Source organism: Micromys minutus (assembly GCF_963924665.1).
Source record: "Micromys minutus genome assembly, chromosome: 29".
NCBI classification, from domain to species: domain Eukaryota; kingdom Metazoa; phylum Chordata; class Mammalia; order Rodentia; family Muridae; genus Micromys; species Micromys minutus.
The window spans coordinates 21,255,707-21,275,114 of record NC_137964.1 but is presented as its reverse complement, the minus strand read 5'-3'; the positions used below and the strand labels follow the sequence as shown (position 1 = coordinate 21,275,114).

The 19,408-nt window shown below is 45.5% G+C and overlaps 1 protein-coding gene across 2 annotated transcripts in view; it reads left to right on the top strand.

Annotated features, from left to right (window-relative positions):
* The window catches only part of GLT1D1 (glycosyltransferase 1 domain containing 1), a gene marked incomplete at both ends in the record, with an annotated part of 67,986 nt that extends 64,887 nt beyond the window's left edge, over window positions 1-3,099 (top strand). For both annotated transcript variants that reach the window (XM_080941313.1, XM_080941312.1), the window contains one exon: window positions 2,938-3,099. In XM_080941313.1, the coding sequence (XP_080797439.1) occupies window positions 2,938-3,099 (162 nt within the window). The remainder of the gene's footprint in view (window positions 1-2,937) is intronic.
* Window positions 3,100-19,408: the final 16,309 nt, after the last annotated feature.

The window sequence follows — 19,408 nt, the reverse complement described above, 5'->3', positions numbered from 1 at the left end:
TCTCATGGGCTTGGGATTCACAAGGAAGCTAGGCTGGCTGGCCATTTAGTTCCAGGAATCCTCCTGTCTCTGCCTCCCTGATGCCAAGAGACTACACATGTGTGTAGCCAGCCACATGCAAGTTCTTTCCAGTGGGTGCTGGGGTTGGAACTCAGGTCCTCATGTTTGCATGGCCAGTCCTTTCCTGACTGAGCCATTGTCCCAGACCTGTCAGCATGAGATTGCGTAGCAACCGCCACTACTGCTCTGGCTGACAGTTGAGTCCCATCAGCAAGCCTCTTTGTCTCCTTCAGGAAGGGGAGTTTGTGAACTTAAACCCAGGCTTCCTGGCTCAGCATTCTTTGCAAGCGTAATAAATAATGAATGCTCCCTTCTCTCCCTAAACAAGCTTTGATATCAGAATACATCTTAATTTTTTCTAATTACGAGAGGCTTTGAAATTAAGTACTGGTCAGCAGGAGGCTCCCAACTCGTCAATTAATAATGCACGCATGGTCAGAAGGGAAGCTATGGGAGCAGAGGCAAGAAAACAAAACCCAGGACTTTCTCATGCTCTGTGCATGAGGCCTGGGGGGGGGGGGGTGGCCTTTGCTCATTCACAGTGAGGCTAGGCTGACTCCATGACAGGCTTCAAATTGGCAGTTAAGGAGACTAGGCCTAAATCTCTGTTTCCAAGAATTGGGTAATTCCAGGCAAGTCCAGGCCTCAGAAGCTGCCCTACCACCTGGCCTGAGGCAAGGACAACGAAGGGGTCAGCAGCAGTTTCTAGACTTCCTCAGTTAAGTCCCCAGCAACAGTTCTCCCTCCTCCCCCCATCTAAAGGTTCTGGAATGCCTAGAGATAGAGTAAGATAAAGCTCACCCACTCTGGGATTCCTCAGCAACAGTCTCCAGGCCCCACATCCTGGTAACGGTTCTGGATCCCGGGATTTCCCCTAGTGTGCTTGAAATCAGGCCTGTGAGCTCACTTGGTTGTCTCTCTATGTTGGTAATGGGAGACCCCAGCATGCTGGACTTCTGCAGAATAAAACACTCTTTGTGTTCACATGCTATTAGAGTCCGGGGTCTCCTTCTTCAGTGAATCATGGACCCTTGCAACAGGTGGTCGGTGTGAACGCAGAGGTGGTAACTAGCATGTCAGAAATCACACAGCAGAGAAAAACAGTGCAGAATTGGAACACAGAATTGGCCCTGAGTCCCAGAGTGTCCTTCTGCACCAAGCATTGCCTGTGGTAGAAAGAGCTTCTCTGGCCCCACAGTGTGAGTAGAGGGTCTCTAGCTGTGGCCACAGAAGAGGGAAGAAGTCGTGACTCCTGGGTCACTGAAAAGAAAGTGATTATTAATATTAAATATATTAATGTTATATTTATATTATATAATATCTTATAATATTACACATAATATTAATTCATACATTATTTGTAATATTAATTATACATAATAACGTGTTTTGTTATGACATTTTCATATATATTTAATGTATTTGAACCATTCTCCCTGCTTACCCTCTCTTGTGCTTCCCTCCTGCTCATTCTCTTCCCATTGAGTCCTCTTCCCACCCCCACCTGTCCCTCCTCCAGGAAAATATGTCTGCCACATGCTGAGCTTGTGCCTGGGTAAGGGATGGGGGTTGTCGCTGGCTGGTGACTTTATGTCAGGAGGGTTGGGACAGCTGTCAGTAATGCAGGACTGGGCTTTTTGTGGCCTTTTCTGTTCCCAGGCTTTTCAAGTGGGCAGGGTTGGACAGAGAGGGAGGGATGAAACTTGCTGGACCAAGTCAGGCAGCAGGAAGAGCCAGGGACACCCAACCAAACAACAGTCTATCATCAGGGAAGCCAGGAACTCAAACTCAAACAGGGCAGGAACCTGGAGCAGAGACCATGGATAAAAGCTGCTTTTACAGGTTTGCTCTCCACAGCTTGCTCAGCCTGTTTTCTTGTAACACTCAGGACCACCTGCCCAGGGGTGGCACCGCCCAACAGGTGCCATTATTATTATTGTTGTTGTTATTATTATTTTGATTATTATTATTATAAAAGTGCTTTATAAAGTCTTTCTCAGGCCAACAGAGGCAGTTTCTCAAACGAGGGTTACCCGAAAAGACATCAAGTTGATACAGATCTAATGAGGACACTCCCCTGTCAACCATGAGCCAGTTACAGATTGTCAGGAAGGGGTGAGCGGCTCCTTAATCCCAGACAGAACATCATTGCTCCCAGTCTAATGCAGATGGGCCACAGCTGCAGCATCCCACAACCCTGTACCCCTTCCTGCAGCTCTTCCCATCTTAACACCCCACATGGTGTTCCCTGAGCCTGGAGGGTGTGGCGAACACATCCCACTTAAGGCTGAGTCATTTTACATCTCCACTCTGACCATGTGCGAGTCTCTGCGTAACCACCGCCCACTGCAGAACTAGGCCAAGAGATGATTCTCGTTGGACTAGGGAAAGACTAGGGAGGGGCATGATTGACAGCTCGGGGGTCCCCCCCCAACCCCAGGACGTTCTCGGCAGGCGATTATGGGCACAGATCTGTGGGGATGTGTGTTTGTGCACATGCTGCTTGTAGGTACAGGTCACTGCAAAGCTGCAACGAGAATAGTGTGAATATATATATGGTGGTGGACGTGGGACACCGTGGAGTGTGTGTATGTGTGTGTGTGTGTGTGTGTGTGTGTAAACATACCACACATGGAGGTGAAATGACAACCTGTAGGGCCCAACTTTCCACCTGGTGGGTCCTGGGGATCAAACTCGGGTTGTTAAGCTCAGTGGCTAGCGCCTTTACCCACTGAGCCATTTTGCCACCCGACATAGTGTTTTTTAACCCCAATGCTTGCATTACTCTGATCCCCACCCCCCCAAAGGTGTGATTCTCCCGGGTTCCCCCCTTCCACCCATCGCTCACGTGTTTCTCATCCATGTACTGTTTTTCAGGAGTTCATTCAGTTGGCAAAGAGACTGGTTAGCGATCCTGCGCTGGAGAAGGAAATCGTGACCAACGGAAGGGAATACGTAAGGACGCATCATTCCTGGCAGGTGGAGAGAGACACCTACCAGCGCCTCATCAGGAAGCTGGAGGCGAGCTTGGAGGATTAAATGATGGAAGACTGTGCTTGTCACACCTGTCCCAAAAACCATCAGGTGCTCAGCTCTGGGTAGACGCCGAGAGATGGGACCAGTCCTGGATCACTGGAATCCTAGAGTCCCCAGGAACACATCTGCCCCCAGCTCTCCTCCTTTACGGCAGCAGTTCTGCTGTGCTTACAGCTCAGTTCTGGATGGACTTATAGCTCACTTACGAAGGTGCTTGTGGCTCAGTCTCAGAGGTGCTTACAGATCAGTCCTCAATGGGCTTGTAGGCTCACTGCTGAAAGTTCTTAAGGCTCAGTCCTGGATGTGTTTGCAGCTCAGTGCAGGAGATGGAGGAGCATCTCAGGGGCCTTTGGAGGAGGGTTCCAAGAACTGCTTTTAGGACTTACGGAGGCTTATTTATAAGCAACCACAGAGCAAAAAGGCCAGGATTGTGGAGTGGAGCTAACAGCATTTTTGATATGATCTTGATCTACAGGCCACCTCGGGGTCCTGAAGGGCATGGGGTGTGTGTGGGGGAGGGAGGCAGGCTGTGGCTGGCATGCTAATAAGCCCTGGTGAGGCTGTGAACAGGTTGTATCCTGTTGCACTGCCTCTCACTGATACACTTGAGAGTCAAGCTTGCTTTCCAAAAGAGGCCCTGCCCACCTGCATGACATCACAGGAATCCTGGACGATGATTGGATGGCCCCTCACGATCGTCAGCTGAGACCTTGAACTCTGTGTGGGTGTTCTTCCCTCTTACTGTTAGGGAATTGACTTGTGTTGACTGAATCACAAGACTCTATACAACGGTGGAATCCCAGACTGTGACGGGAGGTCAGCTTTGGGATGGGGGTGCCTTTTGGATGGGATCTCCCTACAACAGCGCTCCATACCTCCAGCGCCCCTTTTGTTGAATTTCAACAAGGCTGTGCTACTGTGAGCAGGACGTGGAATGGCCACCTGCTTGGAGCAGGAGGAGGGGAGAAAAATTCAGCCAAGAGCCGCACATGCATAGAAAGTATCAGGCTCTGGAGGAAACGGAGGAGTCAGAACCCATATCATATTTTCTCCAAATCAGAAGGCACATCTGGGCCTTTTGCTTTTCTTAGCAGTAGCAAGCATCTCCTTTTAAGAGAAGCAGGCTGGAAGGAAGCAAGCTTTGTAAACCAGAACTTCAGGGATGAAATCAGAGCTCGGTTCTATAGGATGCAATTCTCAGCTTTCTATTCGGTACCTCAGATCCAGCACCGTCACTTTCACGAAGGCTCCAGAGGAGGCAGCAGCAATCTGTCCTGCTTGAGCTTCAAGCATTTGGAGGCACACTGAAAAATGTGTCCATTTCCTTGGCCCTTGGCCTGAGCTGGGGTCTTACCTCTCTGGGCACAGGAAGGGGGAGGGGGATGAGTAATGAGGCCTGAATCTCCAGAGCAGCTCTTCTGAGCCCAGAGTCCAAACCCACCTCTGGAGAGGTGTATAGAGGTCCCGTGTCAGGATTCAAAGGTCAGCTGTCATGGCTGTTTACAAAAGTGGGATGCTCTGGAATGCTTGCCTCTCCTTTGCCTGGGGATGACATCACTGCCCACTTACTGTGCCAGCATCACTAAGCTACATCTGCAAATGCACTTTGGGGAAGGAAGGGTTCTTAACTAATAAAGCACGTTACCATCAGCCATATATATACTTTTTAAGGCTGCTGTTTAGTTGTCCCAGAAACACCTTTTGTGGAGCAGCCCCCCCCCCCCAACAGTACTTGAATGTCTGATCAGAGGGGTTCCACATGAACTTATACTGAAGTGTTGACAGCATTCAAGAGGAGGTTTCTGCAGACTCAACAGTTTGGAAGTTCTAGTCTTTACCGGGTTGGCTCTGTTTGGGATCCAATCCCAAGAGGAGAGACTGAGGCTCATATTTTACGTATCAAAGCAGATCTGGCCTCTAGGTTCTCCCAGCATCCCTCAGTTCCTACCTGGCATACCCTGCCTGCCCCCCCTCCTTGCGCCCCTGAATTTTCTAGCCCATGGGCTGAGCTGCTCTCCTCCAGAGGCTCTCCCTATATAATCCTGGCACTTTGGTCTTTCTCCTCTTCTCTCTCTGTCTGAGTGTACACCCGGTTCTCTCTTTCTCTGTCCTTCCCCTGCCTCCTCTCCCACCCACTCCTTTTCCCATTTTAACTCCCCTGGCCTTGATCCTCCGGGGCCAGTGAACTAGTCCACCGGAGAGCAGCTTCCCAATAAATCTGCCTTTAATATAATCTAATCTGGTTTGAATTGGCTCATTTCACCATCAGCGGAGAAATAACCTATCAGGCTCCATTGCTCTGAGCCTGTGCAATGAAGCTCTTCAACAGGACTGATTGGCAGAGTAAAACTGTTCCCTTCAAGTCTGGGAAAGGAAAGTGAAAAAGCAGGTAGTCACTCTGGGAAGCTGCCTCAGGGGCAGATAATGATCTAAAGACTATATCTTTTAAATATTCTGCCTCATCAGAGGGGCACATTGCAGGTGTCCTTTCAAGTGAGCCTCTGGGGTAGACTGCTGCAGGCCCCTATGTTGGGGATACCTTCTCCACATGGGCCCGCTTTGCAGATGTTAGAACACTCAAGTATCTTGCCTTTGACAGAAATGCTCGGAGTTGCCGCATGGCCTCCCTGGAAAGGCTCCATGTGACTGAATTTGCCTCCCCTCATTTATCCACAGCTCCCTAATCAGCTGGGGGACATGGCTCTGTCTACTTTGTGCTGACGTGGGGGAGCACTGCAGGCCAGTTAATGCATGAGGCACAGAAATGAACAGGCTAGTGGGTCAGACTCCGAGGTTCAGCAGTTTCATCTGGCAGGAGCCTGAGCTCTCGCTGTTGGGATTCTGTAAACCCCACCCCTCAATTACCCAGCAGTAGCCAGGTATGCTCTGCCCCAGTGACCTGACACTATAAAAGGGGCTGCCTGACCCCTCCTCTCTCTCTTGCCTCCTGGCTCTCTTACCTCTTTTGCTCTCCCAGCCCTACCCCTCCTCTTCCCCTTCCCCCCCCCCACGTGCTCATGGCCAGCCTCTACTCCTCGATTCCTCTCTCTCTGCCTCTACCACCCTCTTAACTCTCCCATGACCTGAATCAACTCTATTCTCTACTATACCGTTGTGTGGCTGGTCACTCAGGGGAAAGGGATTCCCAACATGGACCCCCCCCCCAGTGGCATCTCCCTTGTCCCCAGGCCTCGCCGCACCTCCATGGGCCATATGCCCCCAACTCTCTTCATCCTTCCCCTAACACTTGCCATCCCACGACGGAAGAGCAGAGCTGAGCTGGAGACATACAGAAAACAATATATGGGATGGAATGTTTTAACTCAGAGGAAATTGCTATTTAACCACAATATGTGTCTGTAAACACGGTAGTCTGGGAAGCCTAGACTGGAGGGTAACTTAGGCTTGCTGGCCACCATACTAGCTCCAGGGTTGCAGAGAAACACTGTTTCCAAGAAATAATACAGGGGTCAGAAAGACGGCTCAGTGATAAAGAGCTGACTGTTCTCCTATTATTGGTCCTGGGTTTTGTTATCAGTGCTTGCACATGTACACACACACACAAATCTCAAAATGAGTAGTTGTTTTAAACAATAGAGAAAATAATTCTTTCTGTCTCAGGTAACAAGACTTACTGGAAGGATTCAATCTTCTATGGGGTGGGCAACCCACACTTCTTCCATCTTGTTCTCTCCCCACTCATCCAGGTGGCCATTACTAGCTTGGGGTGTCAGGAGGGTGCCTATGCTCTGCCATTATTCCTGAATTCCAGGTGAGAACAAAGATATCTATGTTTGTTTTTAAGACCACTCTTTCGTTAAGTTGTATCCCATAGCCACATATATAACTGCAAGGGAGGCTGAGAAATACAAACTCTTGGGCCCAGTGGGAAATTTGGAATCTGAAACTTGGGAAGAAAAGGGTGTTACATGCCTAAGGTGGCCCTGCTGAACTGAGATCCTGGTTGTGGCTACAGGCAGTCTGCTTTGTATAATCACCTAATATCTTTTAATGTCGAGAATAGCATTTTCTCTGGACTTTAATTTAGCCTTTAAGGTCACAGCTCACCTTTTCTCCAGCAGATGCTCGTTTGTAGTTCAAGTTCTCCGCCAGCACACGCTGTATCGATCAGCACTTCAAACTTTGCCGTTTCTAAATTAAGAACTCCGTGTAAGGAAAAATGTGACTTTTTTGTGGCCCGAAATGTCCCTTTGCTTCAAGTGAAGCACAGCCATGGGAAACAGTAAACTAAGATTTATCGATTATACATGGACACACACTCCCGCTGAATGTCCTTATGGCAGTTTGGAGTAAACTAGTATTTTGTTGTATGCGCTGAAGGGTTCTGGGACATTGAGACCTTTTCCAAAGAGATCTACCAACCAGTGTTCACTAAAGTTACTCTTATACATTAAAAAAAGTGAGGTTCATGGGGCTGGGGAGATAGTTCAGCCACTAAAAGCACTGACTGCTCGTGCAGAGGACCAAGCTTTGATTCCCAGCACCCATATGGAGGGCTCACAGCTGTCTGTAACAGGAGATGTCAATCTTTTGACCTCCTAGAGCACAGGCATATATGCATGCAAGCAAAACAGCCAGACACATAATATAAAATAAACAAATCAAATGCATGGGGCCAGGGAGATGGCTTGATATTTAAGATCATGTACTGTTCTTACATAGGGGCTGAGGTCAGTATCCAACATCTATTTCTAACAGGGACTCTGATATTCTCTGTGGCCTCTGGGACACACACACACACAAAGAGAGCAAGTGACAGAGACAGAGAGACAAACAGAGACAAAGAGACAGAGGTAGAGAGACAGTGACAGTTAGAGACAGAGGCAGAGAGACACAGAGAGAGAAGTTACATAGTAGAAGGGTGATAGTCTGTTGACAATTTCATAACAGGGCTTCTCATCAATGGGTGTTAAAGACAAGACCAGAATTCTTCTCTAGACAGACCCCATAGGCTATCTTACCATGTTATCATGTCTGTGCAAAATTTCCTTACACCTGGGTACAGAACAATACACTACCATCGACTCGGGTACTTCCTCATGCGTGTGAACCTCATACCTGTGGAACACTGACACTCACACATTTCCTGCAGTGGAGAGCTGAGACAGGCAACAGCCATCCTGCTACCTAAGTCAATTGCCATCTTTTAAATTATGTTTATTTATGTGTCTATGTGTGGGTATGCACATGTGTGTGCATTGCCTGTGGAGGGCCAGAAGGTGTCAAGTCCCCTGGGGCTGGAGTTCCAGGTGGTTGTGTGTGCCCAGTGTGGGTGCTGGGAACTCAGCTCAGGAGCTGTCTTCTCCAGGCCCTAGAGTCAAGTGCTTGACTGAGGATTTCAGAAGAAGCTTTTGAATGTCAGCAGAAAGAGTTGGTATTCTGAACACCAAAGTCTGAATAGAAAAGTAGGACTTTTGGGAAGAAAGGTTTTGGTCTTCAACACAAGGTTTACATGCATCTCAGAATCTGTTTGGAAGGCCTCAGGCATACCTGTATTTTAATTGTCAGATTGGAGATAAAAGAAAATGTGTGTTTATGTGTGGGGGTGTTTGTGTGTACTCGTATATCTATGTGTATGTGTGTGCATATGTGTGTATGTGTATGTTTATATGTGTATATGTATGTGTGTATGTATGTATGTATGTATGTGTGTGTGAATGTGTGTGTATGTATATAACGTGTGTATGCATGTGTGCATGTGTATGCATGTGTGTATGTATGTGTTTATATGTGTATATGTATGTGTGTATATGTATGTGTGTGTGAATGTGTGTATATGTATAAGTGTGTGTATGTTTATGTGTGTATGTGTGTGTGTGTATGTTTATATGTGTGTATGTATGTATGTACAAACCTTTAATCCCAGGATTTAAAAGGCAGAGACAGGATAGCTTCATCTCTATACAGTGAGTTCTAGGACAGTTGGGCCTACGCGCTAAGCATACTGAGACTCCATTTACAAACAAACAAACAAAGTATAAGTCTCATGTCTTGGTTCCATACCACACCACATCTTTACCTTTAAAATAAATTATCTTTGTTCTTTATATCAACTTGGGCTAGGTTGTGGTGAAAGAGGCTCAACCTCCGGGCTGCACCAAGCCAAAGATAGCCATCAGTGCAGTAGAACACACAAATCACGTTGTTACTTAAGATACTGTGAGATTTTTCCTCCCTGCAACTTGATCGTGAGGTTCTGGCGTTTGATTTCTTGCAGATGGCAATGTTAAGTGGAAGTATGAAAGGTTGGACACGCCCGGTGTAACTCAGCTAGGACAAGCTAGACCATGTTAGTTGTGAAGTACGCTCATACGACACAGGCAGGTCACAGGTGACAGCTCTCCACTTGAGTTCCATCAGGCACAGAGCTTGGTGAACCACACCAGGTCTCTAGGCTCTGTGAAGGCCAGCAATTCAGCCACCTTCTACACCTTTCTCAGCCTTGGTTAGGCTTTCGTGCCTGTGACCACAGATGCTCTGAGACTTGTGACAGTGAGTTCTTGGTTACTGGTACTGGCAAAGAATGCTAATTGCACAAGGATGTCAAATATCTATTCTCTGCTTCTTCTTCTTCTTTTTTTTTTTTCAACAGAGTGTGGCTTTGCTCAGAAAGGCAATGTGCCTAAAAGACAATGTAGTGTGTCTCCAATCTGAGTCTGTGGGGGTGTGACCTAGAGGTTCTGAATAGAATCACCTAGAATGACACAAAGAGAGAGATAGAAGCTATTCCATCTTGCTGTGTAGAATTCAGGTGTGATGGCTGGTAGTCCAGCAGCCATCTTGCAACCAAGTGACAGCTTGGATGTTTTCACAGACAGGTGATTGATGGTGCATTTTCATGACTGCTATAACCTTTCTGATTTCAGGGAAAATAAATCTGTTCTCATTATTTATTTTTTAGCCCTTTGTCACGGGTAAATCTGAGCATATGTAATAGCAAATGGAATAACACCACACTGTCCCTCATCATCTAAAATGCCTGTCAGTTATAGCCCTGTGGGAACAAGTGACCCATCAACAGTAAGGAAGGTGTTGTAAAAGGATTTTGTATGTAGATCTGGCAGCAGATAGGAAAGCCACAGCATGTGCCTGGGCCTGATGTGTGTGTGTTGGGGACATATACCTCCTGTAGACCTAGAGACATAGAAGGGACATGGCTTACCTGGAGAGGAGCTATATATAGGGGGCTCTTCCTAGGAACTGCAGCTTTTGTGTGTGTGTGTGTGTGTGTGTGTGTGTGTGTGTGTGTGTGTGTGCAGGTGTAGGGATGTAGTATTATATCTCTAATAAATAAATCCTGGGCACAGGGTTGCTTCCCACCTCAACAGTTTCTGTTCTCAAATGAAAGACAAACAGACAACCTCTATCTCTAAATATGCCCTAAGATGAACAAAATCTGGGCAACTGCCTAGCCTCTATGCTGGTAGGATCGACTTTCCCACCATCTTGGATTCTGTTGACTCAACGGAGCAGCCCTCTGGGCCAGGTCCTCTTGGCCCCCCATCTGGTGTCTCTGCTTCTCTCTCCTGCCCACACCTCCAGCATTGTATCTCTCCTCCACACTGAGGCATGGTGGATTTCCTCTGACCTGCTTCCTCAGGGTCTCAAGCCCATCTCCCCCAACCCTAAATCCTCTCTCTCTCTCTCTCTCTCTCTCTCTCTCTCTCTCTGTGTGTGTGTGTGTGTATGTGTGTGTCTGTCTCTGTCTCTCTCTCTGTCTCTGTCTCTCTCTCTCTCTCTCTGTCTCTCTCTGTCTCTCTCTCTCTCTCTCCTCCCCAGCCATTGGCTGCTGTCATCTTTATTTCCCAATCAGAATAAAGGGGGAGCAGGTTTCCAGAAGATACCTGCAGACCCTCCTGTGCAAACTAATTTGGGGCACACAAATTAGCATTAGAATACAAGCAGCTACCTGGGGAGACTTGACTTTCATTCCTCATCCTGTTCTCCTGCTGGGCCATCTGTGGTAAGACTCACTCAGAAGACACAGGGAAGCCACACCGGTCAGTTTGTACCAGGAACCCCTACAGCGTAGAGAAGAGGGCAGTGTGAATCCCTGAGTGGATGTAAGTCCTTCCCCCTTAGTTCATCCCCAAGACTTCCATGACTACATTTCTGGTGACTTCAAACAGCAGACAGTTTGTGCTCACAGTCCTGGCAGCCAAGTCCTGGAATGAAGGTGTAGGCAGGTCTGTGTTCCAGTCCAGGATTTTGGGGAGGATATTCCCACCTCACACAGATCCTTGCAGTACCAGGCAATCCCTGGCTTATGGCCCCATTGCTCCAATATCTATCCTTGACATTTGCACTGTCTCTGTGTCCCTGACTTACCCATCCTCTACCTGACAAGGACTCTTGTTGGGGTCCACCCTGCTCCAGTCGGATGTCACCTATACCGTGTTTGCTGAGCTCTTCTTTCTAAACATCACTGTGCACTGAAGTTTGAGACATGTATCTTTGGGAGCTGTGGTTTAACACAGCTTACCAACATACATAATTTCTTAGTCAAGTTAATATCATCTTTTCATTTATCAATCAGACCAGATGACCACAAGATCCAGAAATTTTCTGTCATCTTGTGTACATGGAATACTGAATAAAAGTCCCAGAGTTTGTGGGGACAGAGTCTTAAGGGACATGTCATCCCTAATCCTGACTAGTTTAAAACATTCACTTTCTGCCTAAGGATGGGTTTATACCCATGGCTTCCATGACAGACGGGTAGAACTCTGGTGACTCAAAACAATACTAAGGGTGCGAATATGCTAACATCACCAGCTCCCATGGCATCTTGGCATGTAACTTTCAGTTTAGGGTAAACCACAGTTAGCATCTCTCTGAAGTAACATTGTACCACAGACTTGTTCCTGCTGCCAGAACTGTTACAGGAATACAATGTACATATAATGTATAGATAGAAGATAGGTGAACATTTAAATATTTATCTATGTGTATGTATAAATGCATATTTAATGAATATGCCAGAACTTATGATGCAGAATTTGCCACAGCAACCAAACTCATATCTATTTGAATGATATTTATAAAGCTATAAATGACAGCTTTAAGTGCATAGCATAAAAAGCAAAATAAATAATGAAGATAATAAAAACTTAAGCATAGATGTGTACAACCCAATACACCCATCTTCAGGAACTTTACAAGTATGAATTGTCCTCTGCCTAAGCATTTTGCTCGTAGGGTTTACTCGAACAATACAATCAGAGATGATTAAAGAGACGTATATGGAAGACGGTACCATGGAGACATCAACTGTGATGGAAGGAGATTTCAAACAGTGCACTTGGCCAGACATAATAGATTCCAAAGTTAAGCAAGAGTACGGTTATAAATTCAGATTGTGTACAGCCTTTTTACTGTGTTATAAAGACATTACTCAGCAAGGAGAAACATAGTGTATGTGTGTGGGCGGGGGGGGGGTGAGTGGTTGTGTGTCTGTGTGGATGGGTAAGTGTGTGTGTATGTGTGTGTGTGTGTGTGTGTGTGTGTGTGTGTGTGTGTGTGTGTATGTGTGTGTGGTAGGACCATCTTACTGAAAAAACCCATGGGTTGAAATTCAAAGGAGTGTGCTTGTATTTAGGTAATGAGGCTTGTGATGACATCTTAATTTTTTAAATCCAGATTTTTTAAATGAGGGTTTGTCAAGACCAACTCTGGGCTTAATTAGTATGTTTTGACTCGAAAAGTAAAATAGAAGAGCCAAGAAGGAAGATTTCTGACGTCAACCTTAGGCCTCCAGATACATGTGCACATACATTCCAACACACGTACATAGGAAGGAATATACACATTTCAACATACATACATATACATGGGCAGGCATACTGCGTACATAACCCCTGCCATCAACCAAGTTATATTAAAAATTAGGGACTAGCTGGGCGTGGTGGTATATATGCCTGCTCTCCTAGAATGTGGGAGGGTAAAGTAGAAGAATTCTAAGTTTCTGACAAGCCTAGGCTAAGGAGCAAGAGTCGGCCTCACAAATAAGCAACAGCTGGGAGTAGACGCCCATGCCTTTAATTCCAGAGCTTGGGAGGCGGGGACAGGGGGCAGGCATATCTTTGAGAGTTTGAGGCCAGCCTGCTCTACAGAAAGAATTCTGGGACAGCCGGAGCTATATAGTGAGACCTTGCCTCGAACAAAACAAACAAAAAGCAAAACAAAACACAAGAACAAAGAACACATAACAATAAACAATAGAAGACAGAGACACAAAAATAGGCACTAACTGCTCGTTAGCCTGTTACTCAGTGACTCCGAGACCCCATTTAGGGAGAGAAGTATGCATGGAATACAGACACCTATTTCCTATGTGTCTCACTGGAGATGATCTCTTCCAAGAGGCGTCAAGATATTTGTGCCAAGTTAAAATTGAGTTTCCTTGAAGAATTTCGTGGGTGGGGCTGGGATGTAGGATGGTTAATAGCCCGGTGTGTGCACTGTAGGTTTGATCCAAGCTGAAGCTCAGGCCTTCACTTCAAAATAAGAGCTCTGGAGACTCAGAGTCCCATCCTTCTGAAGTCCGGTGGGAGCTCTGGGTAGATCGAGGCAGACAATAGTTTTCATAGCCCCAGACAGGCTGCTGCTTCTCTTTCCTCATTAGCTGAATTAACAAGTATTATCGATTGAGTCTCTTACTTATACATCTTTATTTCCCCTCAACAAAAGCCCTGGGGGAGTCTCTTCACCTCTTTCTTACTTTCTGTTTATTTTAAAACTTAACAGGTACCCCACTGCTGAGAGGGGAAGTGGACACAAGTCCCTATCTCTAACCAAGAAGCCGTCTCCAATGGATAGCCACTTGTAAAGGGAAATTTAGTTTTCTATAATGGAGTCTCAGTGGATATGAACCACACTTAAAGAGTAGGTCCAGCAAGTTGATGGCCAACACAGTTAACTCAATGGTATTTTTTGTAGCCTATTGTTTTGTTTGGGCCTTTTTATCCACTTCTGGTCTTTTGCTTGTAGTTTGGATGTGTGGTTAGACTAACAGTGTTAGGTTGTGGTATCTGGCTTCCTAGGGTCCCAGTGTATTCTGTTTATCAGTAGCTAGACTAAGATGACTCTGAAACATGTATTTATTTTTCACGCTTATCTTATTTTTATTTTTTGTACTTATTTACTTTATATCCCTCTCACTGACCCCCTCCCAGTCACCCTGTCCCACAATCCTTCCCCATCCCCCTCTCTCTTTCTCCTTTGAGCAGGTGGGGACCCCTTGGGTATCCCCCTATCCTGGCACTTCAAGTCTCTGCAAGGCTAGAAGAGGCTTCCTCTCCCACTGAAGCCAGACAAGGCAGCCCAGCTGGAAGAACATATCCTGTATACAAGTGACAGCTTTTGGGACAGCCCCCACTCTAGTTGTTCAGGACCCACATGAAGATCAGGCTGTACATTTGCTACATATGTGCATTTATTTTTAAAGATTTATTTATTTATTTTATGTAGATGAGTACACCTCAGCCGTGTCTTCAGACACACCAGAAGAGGGCATCGGATCCCATTACAGATGGTTGTGAGCCACCATGTGGTTGCTGGGAATTGAACTAAGGACCTCTGGAAGAGCAGTCGGTGCTCTTAACCATCAATGCATCTCTCCATTTGCATTTTAACATGAACCTTTTGATTTTATTTCTGACAGATCCCTAGCCCACATACAACCAGACATGGTGGCAACATGCCTGTAATCCTAGCCCTGAGGAGGTAGAGGCAGGAGGATCATGAGTTCAGGATAATTCTTGGCTATCTAGTGGGTTCCAGGGCCATGTGAGACCCTGTGTCAAACAGTAACAACAATGACAAGAATGGAAATAAAATTCAAGGAGTTCTGGGAATCACTTAATAAAATGGTGGAACCGCAGGAGTTGAATCGAAAAGCTGAGCATACTTCATAAAGCAGTGCCCGAGATTGTTGACCTACCCATTGCATCCCAGATGAGCACATTATGTTAATCTTCAGGGATCTTGAAAGAGGGAAATTCCCACTCATATGTGGCATGGGCCATTCTCAGCCTGGTTGAAATCAGTGTCTCCGTAACTGATCAGCGCATAAAGTTGTGTGGAATCCTGACAGTTGGCAGCAGGCATGCTCACTGCGTTAACTACAGACACTGGAGGTGCAAACTCCAATCTGAGGTCATCCAGAGTGATCTGAAGTCTTAGTGGGCAGCCCAGGAGTTACTAGCCACATGCAGGTTATTTTCAAAGTTTTATTTTTATTTATTTATTTTTCTCACCTTGCCATGTCAGCCATTGGGAGGTAAAGCTCTCTGAGAGGAGGCTTCATCTCTCCTGCTGGAAGGTAATCGTGGGGAACTCGACTGGAAAGAGAAAATTGCTCTCTTTCTGTATGAGTGGTTTATAATCCGAGCTAACGCCAAGCTGTATAATTAATAGCTCATTATAATTGGAAGTGAGAGTGCAATCCATCTTGCACATTTTTTTGTCCTTCCCCTTAGAGCTGCATCTCCACTGGTGAGTGGTGAAGCTCGAAGAGGAGGCTGGAGTTTGGAGAAAACCTCTTTGACTAATCTTCGTCATTCTTTACATTTCCATGATAGAGAGATGGGTGTGGGGATAGTTTATAATGAGTTTGTCACAGCTGATGGGGGCTTCCATGTGGAAATCAACTGTTTCATGTCTCAGCAGGAGATGAGAAGTTTTTATTAAGTTGTCTGGCATAATTTCATCACTGTGGAAGCAGCTCTCTTTCCTCAGTTCTTTCGGGTTGGACAGAAAGTCCCTAGAAAGTCAACTCTGGTCAGGGCAGGTGTCTTGGAAGATGCTCCCAAGATCTATTCTCTACAAATTTGTACCCAACTGGTTTGTCTTTCTCCTGGTTTGCTTCTTCCCAGAGAATGGTTGGTGGTATCTATCTTACTTTCTGTTGCTGTGAAGAGATACCATGACCAAGGCAACTCTTATAAAGAAAAGCATTTAGTTGGGGTTGGCTTACAGATTCAGAGACTAGTCCTGATCGCTGTGGAGGGGAACATGGCAGCAGCAGGCGGGCAGGCATAGCAATAGAGCCTGGCTTTTGCACTTGATATAACTATGTGTGCTCCTGAATTCTTACCAGCTATGGTTACCTGCACAGAATCAAGCCAATCAAACTCTGGGTGGCAGAGATGAAGATGGTGAGCAGGTGCTCTCTGAGGCATACCCTTTACTGAGGATCCATTGGCAGTTGGTAGTAATTAGGGGAGAATCATCCTTCACTGAGGATGATTGTGGAGGAGGCAGACACATGTGCATGTAGTGTCTGCTGGAAGGCTTCCCACTCTGGTGCAGGGGCAAGGTGGATACATACAAACATGTACATATGGACAACAACTATTGGACTTAGTACACTATCCAAAAAGTATCTTTTAATTTGGAAAGGATGCTTTTGAGGGATAAACATGGAGAGAGTAGTAGGGGGTAAATTTAGGGGTAAATATTATCACGTAATATTGTATAGTAACAATTTTGGAATTTTGGTTTCTTTAAAAACACAGAAATATTATAAGGATATGTTTTCATGTTAATCCCAGGTATGGAATATGGGGCTGCTTTGGACTGTCAATAGCAGCTGACTCATGCTCTAGCAGAGGCAGGGTTTTGCTAGTGGCAGATCGTTTCTGCAATTGTATAATGTTTGGAATTTTAGGGACTCTTTAGAGGGTATATAAATGCTAGGGCTCTGAGAGGCAGGGTAGGTTGTTGTTTGTTGTTGGTCATTGTCTGGTAAGGGGTTATGTGCAAAGATGAGACAGCAAAAAGAAGAAAAAGAGGAGGAGGAACTAGAAATTAGGCACCTTGACAGTAAAGATCAAACTTGCTCCAAGGAACTTGATGCCCCTAACCAGCAGGAAGTAGTCTAACAGCATCACCCCCTTTCCAGCCCCAGATGTTATTCAGGGACTTTTTTTCTTCCTTCCCTATCCTCCTTTCTCTCCTATCTAGTGTTAGAGGACTGAAAGGGTGGGAAAAAAAGGGGTAGAGATGGGTGGAAGAAAGAAGAACCCACAAAGTAGCAAAAAATCAGCTATAATATAGCATGTATATGTGTATATATTGTAGATGAATGAAACTCAAAAGAAAACATTTTAAAATGGGTTTTTTAAAAAGAAGCAGCTGTCTTTGTTGGAGTGGATTTTAGTGAGTTGGGTCAGATTACACAGCAGCCTACAAGTACATCATGAAAAAGACTTTCCAATGGTGGCTTTAGTGTGGTGGAGAAGATAAAACAACTAAGGAATGTCTGAAGATCTGGGTGAAGAGACTGATACTCAGGTATAGGATGATAGAAACATTGTGAGAAAAAACATTTTTACTAACGCAGTACTCTTTAGAAGGGCTCAGTTCACAAATGTCAGGGGTCCATGTTACCCAAATTGAGGAATGAGTGAATGAAGGAGCCCTATAATGGGAAGGGCTCTGGGGGTGGGAGGAATGGGAGTCAACTGACTCCGAGGTTCAGAGACAGGACATGAGCTCAGATCTCACAAGGTCTTAGCTCAGGGGTGCATTGAGCTCTAGTGTTTACTCTCAGTGCAAGGGAATACTATTGGATCATATCAAGAAAAAGAAAGGCAGAATCATGTTCTTACACCATGAAGACAGAGGTGGGGGGCCAGTTTGGTGTGGTGGTGGGTTGTGTAGAGTTGTGGAGACTTAGAAGACAGACAGACTCAGGATGCATTTGAAGGTAAAACAGGTGTACATGTTAGGTTGGGTATGAAAATGATGCAGGAACATGAGCCATGGAATTTCATAAGATGAGGAGCTGAATGGATATGGTGAAGTACCATTATCAAGGATTGGGGTGTGATCAACACGACTGGTGTCTCTTCTTCCTTTACTATCATCCATAGAAAGTGTAAAAATTAATAGTAATTTTCAGCCTGACAATACCTAGAATCATTAAGGAGATGAATCTCTGGGCATGTCTATGAGGAACGTTCTAGATTGAGTTGAAGAGGGAATACCAACTCTGAATGTGGGCAGCACCATCCCATAGGATATGGTCCTGGACTGAATGAAAAGGAGAAAAGGAACCGAGTACTAGCATCCATTACTCTTTATTTCTAACTATAGATGTAACATGACCAGCCGCCTCATGCTCCTGCTACCATGCCTTCCCACCATGATACACAGTAGCCCTTCAATCTGTTAGCTAAAAATAAGCTCATTCCACTTTAAGTTGCTTGCTGTCAGGTATTTTGTCATAGTACTGAATAATTAATACAGGTGGCAACTGCTGGGGTCTGCTGTGCTGGTTTCCCTTGCAGCTAGGTGTGATCAGGTTCTGGCCAGATCAGGTTGAGGTCCTCTTTGGAGGAGCTTTCAGGAAGGTCTGACTCTGCTGAGAGGGGCTGAGTTCCTTTCTCTGCCTTGTTGCCCAGAATGACCATGTGGTCATTGGTTCTTCAAAGGTCATTATATGACCATGAGTAAGAAGCAGCCTGTGTATCTGAAGGCTTTATTATTACTATTAATACTACTAAAACTACCACCACCACCACCACCATTATTATTATTATCATTATTATTATTATTATTATTATTATTATTATGGTTTTGAGACTGTTTCTTCATGTAGCACTGGCTGTCCAGGAACTCTCTCTGTAGACCAGGCTGGCCTTAAACTCACAGAGATCCACCTGCCTCCTAAGTGCTGGGATTAAAGGCATGGGTCACCACATTATTAAGTCATCATGTTAGAGCAGAGCTCATTTTGTTCGTGTGAATGTCATTTTGAGTTTCCATTCTATGCCACTCAGTTTGTTCTGCAGGTGAAAGATGATGGTAGAAAAGAAGGCAAGCATCTATTTGCCTAAGGAAGACTCATACGGCCTTCCTGATGCCACTGTAGCATTGTCAAATGGATTTCTCCAAAGACATATAGAGCTCGTTAATGAATTATTAATCCCTGTGCTGCTTATAAGAAATAAGTCTTTCCTATGCCCTGCAAGAAAATCAATTTTCTTATTAGCTTTCTGAAATTGGAGAATAGAAACTGGACACAAGGCTCTAAGCAAACATGTTTTACCATTCTGGCTGTTATAAATTAGCTCACTACCTTCTATGCATATGCTCAGGGACTGGGCAATCTCTTGTTCCTTGCAGGCAGCACTGGGTATAATATGGGTCTGTGCACAAGAGCAAAGGAGCCAGTGGAAAACGAGAGGACTCTTAGAGAGCTTTTTGTGCAGGCTTCAAAAACCATTTGTACTTCTCTAGAGACTTAGGTGGACATTGGTTAAGTGTGAGGATGTATTCACGTGTT